This window comes from Nyctereutes procyonoides, unplaced genomic scaffold (genome assembly GCF_905146905.1).
Source record: "Nyctereutes procyonoides isolate TBG_1078 unplaced genomic scaffold, NYPRO_anot_genome, whole genome shotgun sequence".
Taxonomy (NCBI): domain Eukaryota; kingdom Metazoa; phylum Chordata; class Mammalia; order Carnivora; family Canidae; genus Nyctereutes; species Nyctereutes procyonoides.
In genome coordinates, this window is record NW_026575048.1 from 25,638,447 (window position 1) to 25,652,207 (window position 13,761).

General features: G+C 32.3%; 1 protein-coding gene across 9 annotated transcripts in view; it reads left to right on the forward strand.

The window, feature by feature from the left end:
- The window catches only part of BIRC6 (baculoviral IAP repeat containing 6), a 227,110-nt gene that overhangs the window by 159,578 nt on the left and 53,771 nt on the right, over positions 1-13,761 (forward strand). For 8 of the 9 annotated variants that reach the window (XR_008664705.1, XM_055327045.1, XM_055327046.1 and 5 more), the window contains 2 exons: positions 1,314-1,478; positions 2,348-2,516. Coding sequence is in view for 8 of the 9 variants with exons in the window: in XM_055327045.1 (XP_055183020.1) it covers positions 1,314-1,478; positions 2,348-2,516 (334 nt within the window). In the remaining variant the exon portion in view is untranslated. The remainder of the gene's footprint in view (positions 1-1,313; positions 1,479-2,347; positions 2,517-13,761) is intronic. The other variant, XM_055327049.1, reaches the window with a different exon arrangement.

Here is a 13,761-nt window from a genome sequence, read left to right on the forward strand (position 1 = left end):
TCATGAATAAATAAATAAAAATCTTAAAAAAAAAAAAAGAAATGAAAAATATTAGTATTACTCTTAAATTACCCTTGTAATTAATTGTGTAATTAAGATGACCTAATCTTAATTCGAATTAGTTTTGAATGTACATGATATATTTAACGAAAATTCTTTAAAAGAGAGTTTTATAAAATTAATTTTACGGTCCTCAAAAATAATAATAATCGACCTTTATAGAGTTTGAGGTTAATAAAGCCAGTCGTTCTAAATAATTGCTTCTGTCTCACATCATTTAATATGTCCTCTTTTGCCAAAGGAGATTTTTCTACACATCACATCTGAATAAGAAAGAAATTGAGGATTATTCCTTCTAGAAATAGAAACAGTCTTGCTTACTATAATTGAAAACATGTGACACCATTATAGAATTCTCCTAAGATATGCTTGTACTAGATTCATCCTAAGGGAACTGACTCATATCCCTGTTCCTTTCATTGTTTTCTCTATTTAATTTAGAGTAATTGTCATCTTTATCCCATCTTTTACTGATATTTTAAATTTTTTATTTATTCTAAAATAAAGCATTTGTTCTCATTTTTCCCCTGCCCCTAGCAACTACTAGTTTGTGTTTTGTCTCTGTATTTACCTACTCTGGGTATTTAATGTAAATGGAATGGTACAGTATGTTACCTTTGGTGTCTGTCTTCTTTGACTTAGCATGTTTTTGAGGTTCATCCACAAAGTAGCATGTATCACTACTTCATTACTTCTTATGGCTGAGTATATCTAGTGTGTGTGTGTGTGTGTGTATCACAATTAGTTTATACATTTATCCTTTGATGAGTATTTGGGTTGTTTTGACCTTTTGGCTATTAAGAAAATCTCACTGTGAAAACACACGGACCTATTTGTTTATCAGTTTTTGTTTCTTTGGCTATATATCTAGGAATGGATTTACTGGGTCACATAGTAATCTTTTATTAAATTTTTTGGGATCCCTGGGTGGCGCAGTGGTTTGGCGCCTGCCTTTGGCCCAGGGCACGATCCTGGAGACCCTGGATCGAATCCCACGTCGGGCTCCCAGTGCATGGAGCCTGCTTCTCCCTCTGCCTGTGTCTCTGCATCTCTCTCTCTCTCTGTGTGTGACTATCATAAATTAAAAAAAAATAATAAAAATAAATTTTTTGAGGCGTCTTCAGACTATTTTGTTTAGCAGCTAAACTATTTTGTACTGATAAATGTTTTTGAGGGTAAATAAAACCAAATAGAAATTTTCATATATTTTCATATATTTCATATAAAATATTTCATATTTTTTTTCTTATAAGCCACAGGTATCAAGCACTCATAACCCTACATCAACAGAAGAACAGCAGCTGTACTGGGCCAAAGGAACTGGCTTTGGAACAGGCTCTACAGCTTCTGGATGGGATGTGGAACAAGCCTTAACCAAACAGAGGCTGGAAGAAGAACATGTTACCTGTCTTCTGCAGGTATATTTACAAAGTTGATATTTTCAGTGATAACAGTTAAATTTTTTGCATTTGTATAAAATAGTTAATTTTTAAATTTTTGTATTGAGTTTTAAGTATTGACTATCCAACTCATGCTCAGCTACTTCTGTAAAACATTATGTTCCTTGCTCTCAGTACATTTAAGATACCACTATACAAAGATTGTTCTTCTCTACTTGTGACTATAAATTTCTCCCTCTCAGTTAGCTTCTTCATGGAGAGGAAAGTGACAAGGGTGAAATTCTCCAATAACTGGAAAATGTATACCATTTTAACTTCTTCTAGTCATCTTTTCATCTAAAGTGCTGTATCTGGACTCTTAAAAAAATTATTGATTTATAGCTTCGTTTTTCATATTGTTTTATGACTTTTCTAGAATCAGGCAAGTGAACAAGTATGGAAAGTCCCACAGCACCAATATGAGAAGGGAAAGTGTTTAAATATTAGCTTTAGTCCCTGCATCAACTAATTGACTAAAATAGGTCAAATCTTGGAGCCTTATTTTCTGCAATTCTATAGTGATAGGCACATTCTAGTATAAAATTCTTAAGATCACTCTCAAACTGTAAAGTGGATCTAGTCAATAAAATAATATCAGAACTGCTGCTAAGTTTTTAAGTATGTGTTCTTAGCTGGATTATTTTCTATATGTCTAGCTGTAGTGTACCATCATATTAAAAGCACACCCTTGTCTTTTAAAAATCTGAAGAAAAAAATATCTTGTTTTTAAAAGAGAGACATTGACTGACTTGAAAATATAAACTCTTGGTACTCTGAATAACAAAATGTGGACTTTTAAAGTGTGTGAAGCTAAAATCCAACTTAAAGCCAACAATTTTTATTTTTAGGTTCTTGCAAGTTATATAAATCCTGTGAGTGGTGCAATAAATGGAGAGGCCCAGTCATCTCATGAGAGTCGAGTTCAGAACAGTAATGCCCTTCCTTCTGTACTTCTAGAGCTGCTCAGCCAGTCTTGCCTCATCCCAGCTATGTCCTCTTATCTTCGAAATGATTCAGGTAAATTACATTCTCCTTAGTCCTTTGTTAACTTATTTTATAATTTATTAAAATAATAAGATACAATTGAAGTATTTGGTATTAGCCTTCCCCAGTATATGTAGATATGAGATTAATGGATTTATTTCTTAATTATTCTGGAGATACTTAGTTGTTTTTAAGGACTCCTAAATGGATAACTGTGTTGTGACCTGTCCTGGAACACAAAATCAAAGTTTTCATTATCCCTTTGTTTTAAGCTCTGAATGTACTTTTTTAAAAAAAATAACGTATAACTAGAAATAATGGGGCAAAGACTGGCAACTTCATGACCATATTCTGAGCTAAATATGGTTGATTGAACTTCTTTGCATTTTAATGTTTGTTTATCTCAAACACTATACAATATCAGATGATGGTAATTTGAAGAAAGGCAGATAAATAAATTATTCTAATCCATAGATACTTAATAAGAGTACTAGCTTTTACAAATTCAATAATAAAAGTACTGTAAGTACTTTGCCAGTATGCAACTGATAATTGAAACTAGTTTATTTTTACCTTAGTTGTGAAATTAGTCCCAAGAATTGGTATTCTTTTCCTAAATAATAATTGAAAGTTGTATTTTGTTTACACATATTACCAAGGAAAACAAACAGTTAACATCTCCTTTTAGCCAGGAACTTTTAGTTTTTTATTTTTATTTTCAACAATCTGCTCTGCTTATTCTGTCTTTATTCATATTCTTACTTATGAAAATAGACATTTACACATTTAAATAGACTATTAAGGAAGACTAAGAAAAGTAATGGGAATAAGTCCTGAAGTCTATTTGGTGCTTGGAGCAGTTTAATGCACAGTTGGATGAATGGAAAAGGTATTTCTATTTCAAAAGTGGTAGCTGCCTCTTATCTTCTATCATGGAGATGATTAGGCTTTAAAAGCATATAATTTTCTAGTTACCTGAAATTTCTTCATAAAAATGTTGAAGTGATATATTATTTAGGTTGATTTTTTTTTTCTTTACACTGACCTGTTTCATACGTCACATTCATCTTTTTTTAAAAGTAGGTGTGAAATACACAGTATATTTTGATTAAGTAAAATATTTAGAGAGCTAGAAGTACTTAAACTGTTGTAGATGTTGATGCTAAAATTTAATATTGGACTGTATAGAGAAATTGAATAGTAGAGTGAGATAAGATTTTTATCTTCACATTATTAAAATTATTTTATTAATCATTTCACTTTGAAAATTTATATCCTCAAAATTTTTAAAATTTGTCTTGTTCTGTAATTCAGTCTTTATATTACACTGAGCTTTTATGTTTATTATGGTTCAGGGTCAAAGGAAATCCAGTATTACCTACTTTTACTGTTTAAAATGTATTCATTCATGTAAGGTACATTTTCTGGTAAGTGTATATTAATAAGTAAACTGTGATTTATTAACTTTGGTTTTAGTAACCATGTGGAATTACAGAGACTTTGATACTGTATCTTGGAACTCTTTTAGAAATTTAATATGACAAATCAGAGTTTGATCTTTGTGACTATTTACCAGTTAAAAGGTGTGTGTGTGTGTGTGTGTGTGTGTGTGTGTGTGTGTGTGTGTGTGTTTTAGCCCAGGGTTTAGCTTTATGTGCTTGAATCTGGTACCTTCTTCTGTGGTATAATTGGAATTGATATATTCATATTTGAGTGTGGTAACAAATTATTTTGAAATAATACTGTAAGATAAATTAAAAGTGACTTAATTGAGATGAATAGGTCAGATCATTTGGCAGCACGCCTCTTAAATGATGTTTTCGATGATCAGAGAAAATTATTCTTGAGTTTGTGATATATTCTGGTCTTTAGTTTGTGAGAAAAGTATGCTTACATAGAATATTCTAAATATGAATTGTTTTTTAGGAAAATATAGTTTAATGTTGTATTGGTAAATATGTTACTTATAATCTCTTTTGGTTAAAATGTTTTCTAGAGAGCATTTTAAAATCTAAACAAAGTATTTAGTCATTTTTCCTGGAAGTTGGTAAAATTCCAATTTTAGAAAATTAATCTGTAGTCCATTTTCCAGTTTTATCATTTGCTGATAGACTGCTATTTTTGGCAGTTTTGGGTGGTGGGATAGGGTAAAGTATCTAGTCTAGAATCTTCTACATTATTTGTCATATTTCTTCTCTTAATCTGAAACAGTTCCCAGCTTTTCTTTGTCTTTCATAATACTGACATTTTTACAGGACACACCATTTATTTCGTAGACTGTCTGGCAAGTTGGTATTTAAGTGTGAGAACAGTGCTAATAATTTCACTTGAGACATTATATTCAAGAGATGGTTTGTTGACATCACCAGCAGGTAATATACAAAAACACAGGTATGACGCAATAGGCTCTTTTAAGAGCTGTAGTCAAGTAGTGCACATTTTGTTTCTGTGTTTTTAAACAATAGGCAAACAAGACAAAATATAGAAACATACAGTAGTGTATGCCCTACTTTTTTCATTGGCCTGCCATTGACTGTTGAATGTGGTTTCTTAACTACCTTCCCACCTCCTTTTTGTCCTTTTGCAGTTCTAATGTACTAGTTAGGTACTTTGAAATCCTATAACTTTTCTTCTTAATTACTATTAAAGATTGACATGAATACCAGAATTTGCTCCTTGTTTCGTTTCTTTTCTTTTCTTTTCTTTTTTTTTTAAAGATTTTATTTACTTATTTATGAGAGATGCAGAATGAGAGAGAGAGAGAGGCAGAGGCACAAGCAGAGGGAGAAGCAGGCTCCATGCAGGGAGCCCAATGCAGGACTTGATCCTAGGACCCCGAGATCACGACCTGAGCCAAAGGCAGACACTGAACCACTGAGCCACTCAGGCGTGCCTCCTTGTTTCTTTTAATGAAGACTTCAAGTTCTTAGAAGGCTAGCTTTGTAGCAGGTTAGCTATAAATCTGTTTTATTTTGGTGGAAGTTTAAGAATTGGCCAGAAATTTTAAGCAATTAACAATATGCTGGCCATACTGATAAACAGTAATTGCACACAGTGATTAATCTGCACTTTTAACTGTGAACATCTTTGCATCAGAGGTAAAAAGAGAGTACTCGCAGTTGCAAAATTATCACCAGCATGAAGAGTGCATACTGACTACTTAGGGGAAAGGACAACCTGTGTTCCATTATTGAGTTTGTAACAGTTCTATAACTGAGACACTGATCATGTTCTCCAAAGAGAGGTACTGGTTGTATTGAGTCATGATACCTGTTACATTTGGTTAATAAGTAATTCTCAACATTTTTACTTATAGCATAGTAATGGCTTTGCATTATTTACCCAGTATGTTATTTTTAGATTAATTTGTAAAATTTAAAAATTACTGGATGCTCTCTTATGTGTATGTATCTGGAGCTTCATACAGACTTATTGTTAGGAGAAAATGCTAATATTTCTTTTTCTGTGTGAATTAACTATTTCAGGAGGAATTTTTAATAACCTAATAGCAGTTTTCCTACTATAACCTTTTCATATATTGGCCTCTCTCTTGGAATGAAAATGCATGGAGACGAAGATGTAGAAGCTTGTTATAAGTGAAAGAATGGAGAAATTTTTGGAGTATTTGGTTTGGCAGCATCATAGGGGCAGTATAAGTCTTCATATTTAGCTAAATTAATCAGATTTGTCAAATGTTATAGCATGGTTCCAGTTACTTAAAACAGTTGAATATGTTTGAAGCTTAAAAAGTTCTTTTTATGCTAAGTAAAATAAAGATTCCTGTTAGTGTTCTTATATGGTTTTGTATATTAGATTAACATGAAATCAGTGACATTACTCTGTTGGTCAATTCTATGTACCAAGCAGTGTTGTGTATGTATTTTTAAATTTTTCTCGAAAGAACTTAATTCAGTGAGCTAAATTTATAAGAGAGTTGTTAGAAAAATTATAAAACAGTAAATCTGAAGCCAGAGCTTCAAGGTGGGTAATTGAAACAAGTCAACTAAATGTTTTATTTCCAGTATCAATTTTTAAAGAAATCCTAAAAACTCTTTAAAAAAGTAGTTAGGTAGATAGGAAAATCTTTGTATAAAGAATATGTTCATTTTAACTTCTTTTTCAAATTGCCATGTTATTTTGAAAGCTGTGTGACCCTTATAAACAAGAATCATTTTTTCTCAAGCCATGGTTAATTAACATTTATGTTAGTTATGCTCTTTAAGCATGCAGTTTACCCTGCTGGCCACTAGATGGGGATCCTATTTCATTGCTAGCAATATTTGGTTTAAAAAAACGTTAATGAAGGTAGAATGTTACTTTTAGGGTTCCTCACCCTTACGTTGTCTTGGTGCCATTTTGGAAAATGACATGCTCCTATTTTCAGAAAGCAGCATCATTAAGCACATTAAATTACTTGCCATTAATTATCAAAGTGTTATAAAATCTCTACCATTTTAGTGCTGGTTTCATAGCATGGAGGTAAATATAGTTTCAGAAAGGAAAATTTGAATTTTCCTGTTCAGTCCCTGCCAATTTACAGATGAGGAAGGGACAAATGACAAAAATAAAATCCAAAGAAATTTATTCATTTCTCCAGGCTTAACTGTTTAGCAGTAATTTGGCCATTATTAAATTCATAAATTAAAAAAAATTTTTTTAAAGGATTTTGTTTATTTGAGAAAGAAAAAGAGCAGGGCCCAAGGGGAGGGACAGAGGCAGAGAATCTTAAGCATTGGAGCTGACATCTCCATATCAAGACCCCAAATTCATGACTCGAGCCTAACCCAAGTTAGACCCTTAACTGACTGTATGACCCAGGTGCCCCACAAATTTTCAAATTTTGAAGCAAGATATAAATGTTTTTTTCAGTATGGAAAAGAGAAGTAAATAAACATGCTGTGTTAGAAACAGGTAGAAATGAGAAGACAAGCACAGGACTTTTTTGTTGGGTACATTATAGAGTACCTACCAACTTGTCTAGTTATCTTAGCTAAATGATATATATTTGTATTAAAATTTTTTCATCTTCACAGTATTGGTTTGATAGTTCCATAGCTAGCTAAAGTGGGACAAAACCCATTATTGCAAGCTGTATTACACCATCTGATTTCCCTCACACTGGATTTTACATGTATAGAATTCTTTTTTTTTTTTTTTTACATGTATAGAATTCTTATTGTATATTATCTTTGGTTATATTTCTCAAAAAGTCAACTCAAGTTTAATTTCATGAGTTATCCTATTTGAAAATAAAGTTAATTTTGTTATGGCAAATGTCTTAATTTATGTTTTAATATGACCACATTCTTTAAAACCTGAAGTTATTACTAAAAAGTTAATTTAATATACAATTGTACAAGTAAAGTAAATGTACAATCTTTTCTTCCTACCCCCAACCCTGTACCCATCTTTTTGGTCTTAAAGGCAGCAAATTCAGGAGGGCCTATTGTTCTTTGGGAGCTTGGAGATTAAATTAGGGTTGTACCATGAAAAGCTATTAGTTTGGGATGCCTGGGTGGCTCAGTGGTTGAGCGTCTGCCTTTGGCTCAGGATGTGATCCCAGGATCTGGGATCGAGTCCCACATCGAGCTCCCTGCAAGGAGCCTGCTTCTCATTCTACCTATGTCTCTGCTTCTCTCTCTCTCTGTCTCTCATGAATAAGTAAATCTTTAAAAAAGAAGAAAAGCTATTGGTTTATCAATAGAAAATATGTAAATCATCATTTTTGAAAAGTTATTTTGTTGATATACATTGCCTGGGAACAAATAAGTAGAAATTATTGAGCCATTATGACATAGTACTTAACTTTATATCTTAACAGTTTTCTTGGTAATAGTTTTTTGAAATTTTTGAGTTGTATTATGTATGTTTCTTTGCACTATTTTAATAAACAGTCTATCAGTAAAGGGTTAAAATTTTAAAAGATTCTTATGCTAAGTAGAGTTGCATGTCATTTGGTTTTTAATCCCAAATTGTGTTATAATATGGCCCCAGTTTTCTTGAAAATTAGATGAGGAGGGCAGCCCGGATGGCTCAGTGGTTTAGCACCGCCTTCAGCCCAGGGCGTGATCCTGGAGACCTGGGATTGAGTCTCAAGTTGGGCTCCCTGCATGGAGCCTGCTTCTCCCTCTGCCTGTGTCTCTGCCCCCGCCCCCCCCCCTCTATCTCTATGTCTGTGTCTATCTCTATCTCTCATGAATAAATAAAATATTTAAAAAGAAAAAAAAAAGAATTAAATGAGGAGTACAAAAATATTTGGTCTGCTTGCCTGCATTTAGTGTATTTATTTCTACAGAAGATTCAAAAACAGGATACTACCAGGACCTATCTACCATTTCATTCTTGGTAAAAGAGTACAGGGTGCCGTATTTTGATCATGTTAGTATCCACTTGGGGTGTCTTGCCCATCGGCGTTCATCAACAAATGTTCCTTTTATCTGGAATTCTTACATATATCAAGGCATATATGGGAATATATTTCTTTGGTATAGAATACATCACTCTGTTAAATAATTGTAAATTTTAAAGGAGGGGGACTTGGTTGCTTTAATTAAAATTTAAATGGGCTTCCATTTGATATGATTTGTACAATTTTGTACGGATAAAATATCTGCAATGTCAGAGATCCCTTCTTTGATTAACCAAAGTAAAGTGATCTTTCCCTTCCTATTAGTTGCCAGTGTACCTAATGCTTGTATTTTTACTTCTTCCATTGTAGTCCCATTATAGTATAAATTTGCTTAATGTAATTCTACCTAACCAACTTTCCAAATGAAATATAACTCTCCAATTCTTCTATAAACAACTTGACTTGTATATGTATATTTCTCTTCTCAATAATTAAATTGTAAATCTATTAAAAGTTGTGTTTGCTTTCAAATGTATGCTGCTTGTATTGCTACTATATGATTAAATATTACACGAACTAGATGTTTATATGATAAATAGAGGAATACTTTAAAAAAACATAATAAAGGAATTGGCTAAAACAGTTAATTAGGTTTACATTGAGAAACTATAAAATATTTCAGAGACAAAAAGAGAGAGAGGAAAAAACGAGATCCCTGGTGGAATGCCCTTCTCGCTGGATAGAACAAGTTGGCCCTGACTTGTGTAAGAAACATATGTACCTTGATCTTCTGCTGGCAGTATTTGATACTTTGATGTGTGTTTCTCTGTATTTATTTTTCTTGTCTAGTTGCTGACTGAACTGCCAACTTACGTCACAGTTCACAATATCTAGGTATATTAGTAGAGAAAATCAACACATGAATCCCCAAAACAATTTGTTGGCTAAGGTTTGGTTGAGGAGTCTAAACTCAATAAATTAAATAATTGGAAAATTGCAAGGAAGATTAAATATTGTATATGAATTATTAGGTGCAGAAGTTATTTTTATCAATATATTTGTATGGAACTCATTGATATTTCCATTATAGCACTTATATATGATAGAGTTAGTGCTAACTATGTATGAAATTCATAGCTCTGCTGTAAAACACCTTCTAATTGTTTCTAATGGATAAATATCATGATGCTTACTTAAGATGTCCTTTCAGTAATTTCATTTGCAAGAATCTTAAATGCAGAGCCATGTTTTGTTTTTAATATGTAATACCAAAGAATAGTTTTTGAAAAGTTTATTTATGTAGTTATGTTGTAATGAGAATTTAAGGATATTCTGGTTAAAAAAAAATTCTTTGTCTTTTCTGTACCTAATGTTAATTTCAGCCTTTTTTCTTTAACTGTATTTTACTCAAGTATAATTTCTACAGCTTCATCTTCTAGAGGGGGAAATACAGTTTAGTTAGGAAGGATTTTGTAAAAATCAGATTTATCAGATGAGTACAAAAAAATTGACTATTTATTGATTTATTTTTGTTGAAGAACTGTCTTTTAAATAAATTTGTTTACCAATTATATTAAATTTGTTATGTGATTATCTTTCAAGATAGGCACATTTATCACCTTACTTTGTGGGTTTGTTAATTGCAAATAAGTAGGGATTAAATTTTAGTATTCAAATACTTGAAAGGATATATAATTCACAGAGAAATAATTTAAGGATCTCTGATTGCTTTGTTTTTGTATATGTGTCATAGAGAATGATTTTATGTTTCAAGTTAGGCAAAATAAGGAGATAAATTCCTTAATTGAAAATTAAATATTTGAATAATGAATTTGTTTAGTTTTCATGTTAGTTTTAAGTTCACTTAAATCAACATTCTATAAACAAATATTTTACTAGATTGAGTTGAGGTTTTTACACTTTGGGTGAACTTCTATTTTGTTTTTGTTTTTTATTACTGAAATTCAGTAGAGAAAGCCAACACATGCTGAAGATTGATCAGGAAAAAACTGGATGCTTTTTCCATGTAGCTTTAATGTAATCTTACAGTTGCATACCAAAAAAATCATTATAAAGCATGCATTTCTTTTGGGATATATATAAATCCAAAAGAAGATGTCATTTTGAAAATATTCAGTGTTTATTAATGCTGACTAAATATTTTCTGTATATTTTGTTAGTCTTCTTTCCCATTCTGACTAAATTTTCCTATCCTATATTAGGTAGATTGTTAGTTGGCTTAAAGAAAACATACATTTAAATGCAACTGGTTGTAAATAAAATGTATTCAATATGTATATTTAGAATAACGTGTGTGGCATTTTTGCTTTTGTGTCTTGTTTGTTTTTAAGATTTGATTTTCAAGTAATCTTTACACCCGATGTGGGGCTCGAACTCCTAACCCTGAGATTAAGAGTTGCATGCTCCACCTACTAAGCCAAGCCAGCCAGGTGTCCCTTGTGTCTTGTTTATATTACCAAATCTTGTATGTTTTCTGGCACTAAATCTTTGTTGTTTATATTTATTGCTGCGCTTAGAGCAAGGCACTTACCTTAGAATGTGTGTCATAATCTTCAGGAAATGTACTTTTAAGGGATCTGCTTAGAAATCATTCTTGTGAGAGCTGAATATTTTCCTGAATGCAGCCCCATGAAAAAAACCACCAGAGTGTTACATAGACATACACAAAAACAATTAACAAGAGATGAAGTGCCGTCCCAGTAATGCCTAATATGGCCAAAATAGACCCTTCTTTTTCTCCCTTTTTTTTTTAACGTCTTTTGTTACAGTAATGACAGAAATACCCATTTTCCCTGAACATCTCTTGGTCTAGAAAAAAAGAAAACTATGAAACAGATCTCTAGGAAAGATATCTTTCAACATGTAGAAAAATAGTAAATAAATTTACCATATTTTCCTTGGATAATTTTTCAGTAGGCATTTCTATTTTAGTCTGTTGACATGCAAAATGATAGATGAGTTATTTTAGTAGAACTTCAAATCTATTACCATTTTAACAGTTCAACAGAAGAGAAAATGTAATGAAAAGGCAAATATCAGATTCTGCCATTTATATATTATCCTGTATTTAGTAGCTATAAATTTATTTTTGAGTTTTTTATGTATATGTAAACTGACATATTTAATGTGAATTACTGTCATTTTGTCTGATATGCACATATAATCACATTTTAATGAAATTACTAAATGTCAGTGTTTTCAAATAAAAGAGATGTTTTCCTTACTCTTCATTGCATCAGGAATAAAGTGTTATCAGATATCCTGCTTTAGTTCATGGTAGTGATGAATGGATCTTATTGTGGAGAGCTTCTATTTGTATTCAGAGAAAAAGAAGTGAATAAAATTTGAAAAGGCTTCATACTGAAGATGGCAAATGTTTTCAAGTCATCCAGAGGGAGGAGTCTTCTCCATTAGGAATCCATAGTAAATTTCACTGTAACTATTCTGTATAAATTGATAGCTTCTGCCAGGAATAAGCAAATGGTAAATGTGTTTCATTTTTTCTTAGAATTATTTTAGCTTTTATACATGCTGAACGTATACAAGCTTCACACACACGCAAAAATGTTAACATTTATGGTTATTTCTTAGGAATTTTTTGTCTGATGAATCTTAAAACTCTTCTGTTTCTTTTGAGTTATTTGAATGTCTTTTTCTCTGTTAAAATATAGTTTCAGGGACACCTGGGTGGCTCAGTGGTTGAGCATCTGCCTTCAGCTCAGGGTGTGACCCCCGGGCCCAGGGATCGAGTCCCTCATTGGGCTCCCTGTGAGGAGCCTGCTTCTCCCTTTATGTCTCTGCCTCTATATGTCTCTTATGAATAAATAAATAAAACCTTTAAATATATATATATAGTTTCAAGTATAGAAAATGAGAACTTTAGTACTAGTTACTACTTTTATTTTTTAATTTAATTTTTAAGATGTTATTTATTTATTCATGAGAGACACAGAGAGAGAGAGAGGCAGAGGAAGAAGCAGGGTCCCTTTGGGGGCCCTGGAACCCAGGAACATGACCTGAGCCGAAGGCAGATGGTCAACCACTGAGCCACCCAGGCAGGCACCCCTCATTACTACTTTTAAATTAGAAAATTTCTCTTACTGGACTAATTATAGTGATATCACACACTTGTATCCATAGTTGTTGAAAATTCTAAGGTCTGTTTCGGGCATTGCATAATTCAGCAACCAGGAAATATCTGAGCATCAGGAAGATAGTGACTTTGCTTGCATGTAGTAAGCAGTCACTGAACACACACTGTTACTTCTGAATAGAGGAGCAATAAGCCACCCTTGCAGACATGGTGTTGCAGAAGTGTGGTCCTCCTCCTCTTTCTCTATCAGCTGGTCACATTTAATCATAACAGTGAAGCACGTGCATAAAAAGGATCAAAGTATCAAGACAACTAAGGGTTTTCTGATGCAACTCTTCAGGGGAAAAATAGGATTAAAGAATTCAAGATTGAAACGTTGCTCTGTTCTGTGTTTTAACAGGCAGGTTTTCATTAAGAGTTTATTTATTGACTCCTTTTGTTCACTGACCACCCATCCATGTTAGTTTAAAAGTGCATATCTGAAAAAGAGAACATAATTTAGCTTTTCCTTAGTTTTCCAAATTCTCCTCTCTGGTTATATTTGGAAATATTTTTTTAAAAAACACACAAATAATGCAAAATTAGATATTAATAACCATGTTCCACATTCCAGACGTAAGTATAGATTGCCGGATGTGTTCCACGTTCCAGACATAAGTATAGATTGCCAGATGTGTTAATAGCTCTTAGATTTCGACATTAAGATGAGCACACTTGTTTATATAACTAATTGTTGCCAGGAAAAATGCAAACATACAAAACCTTGACATTTTAAGTGCAAAATGCATAAGAAAGGATGCAGCAATGAGATTTAT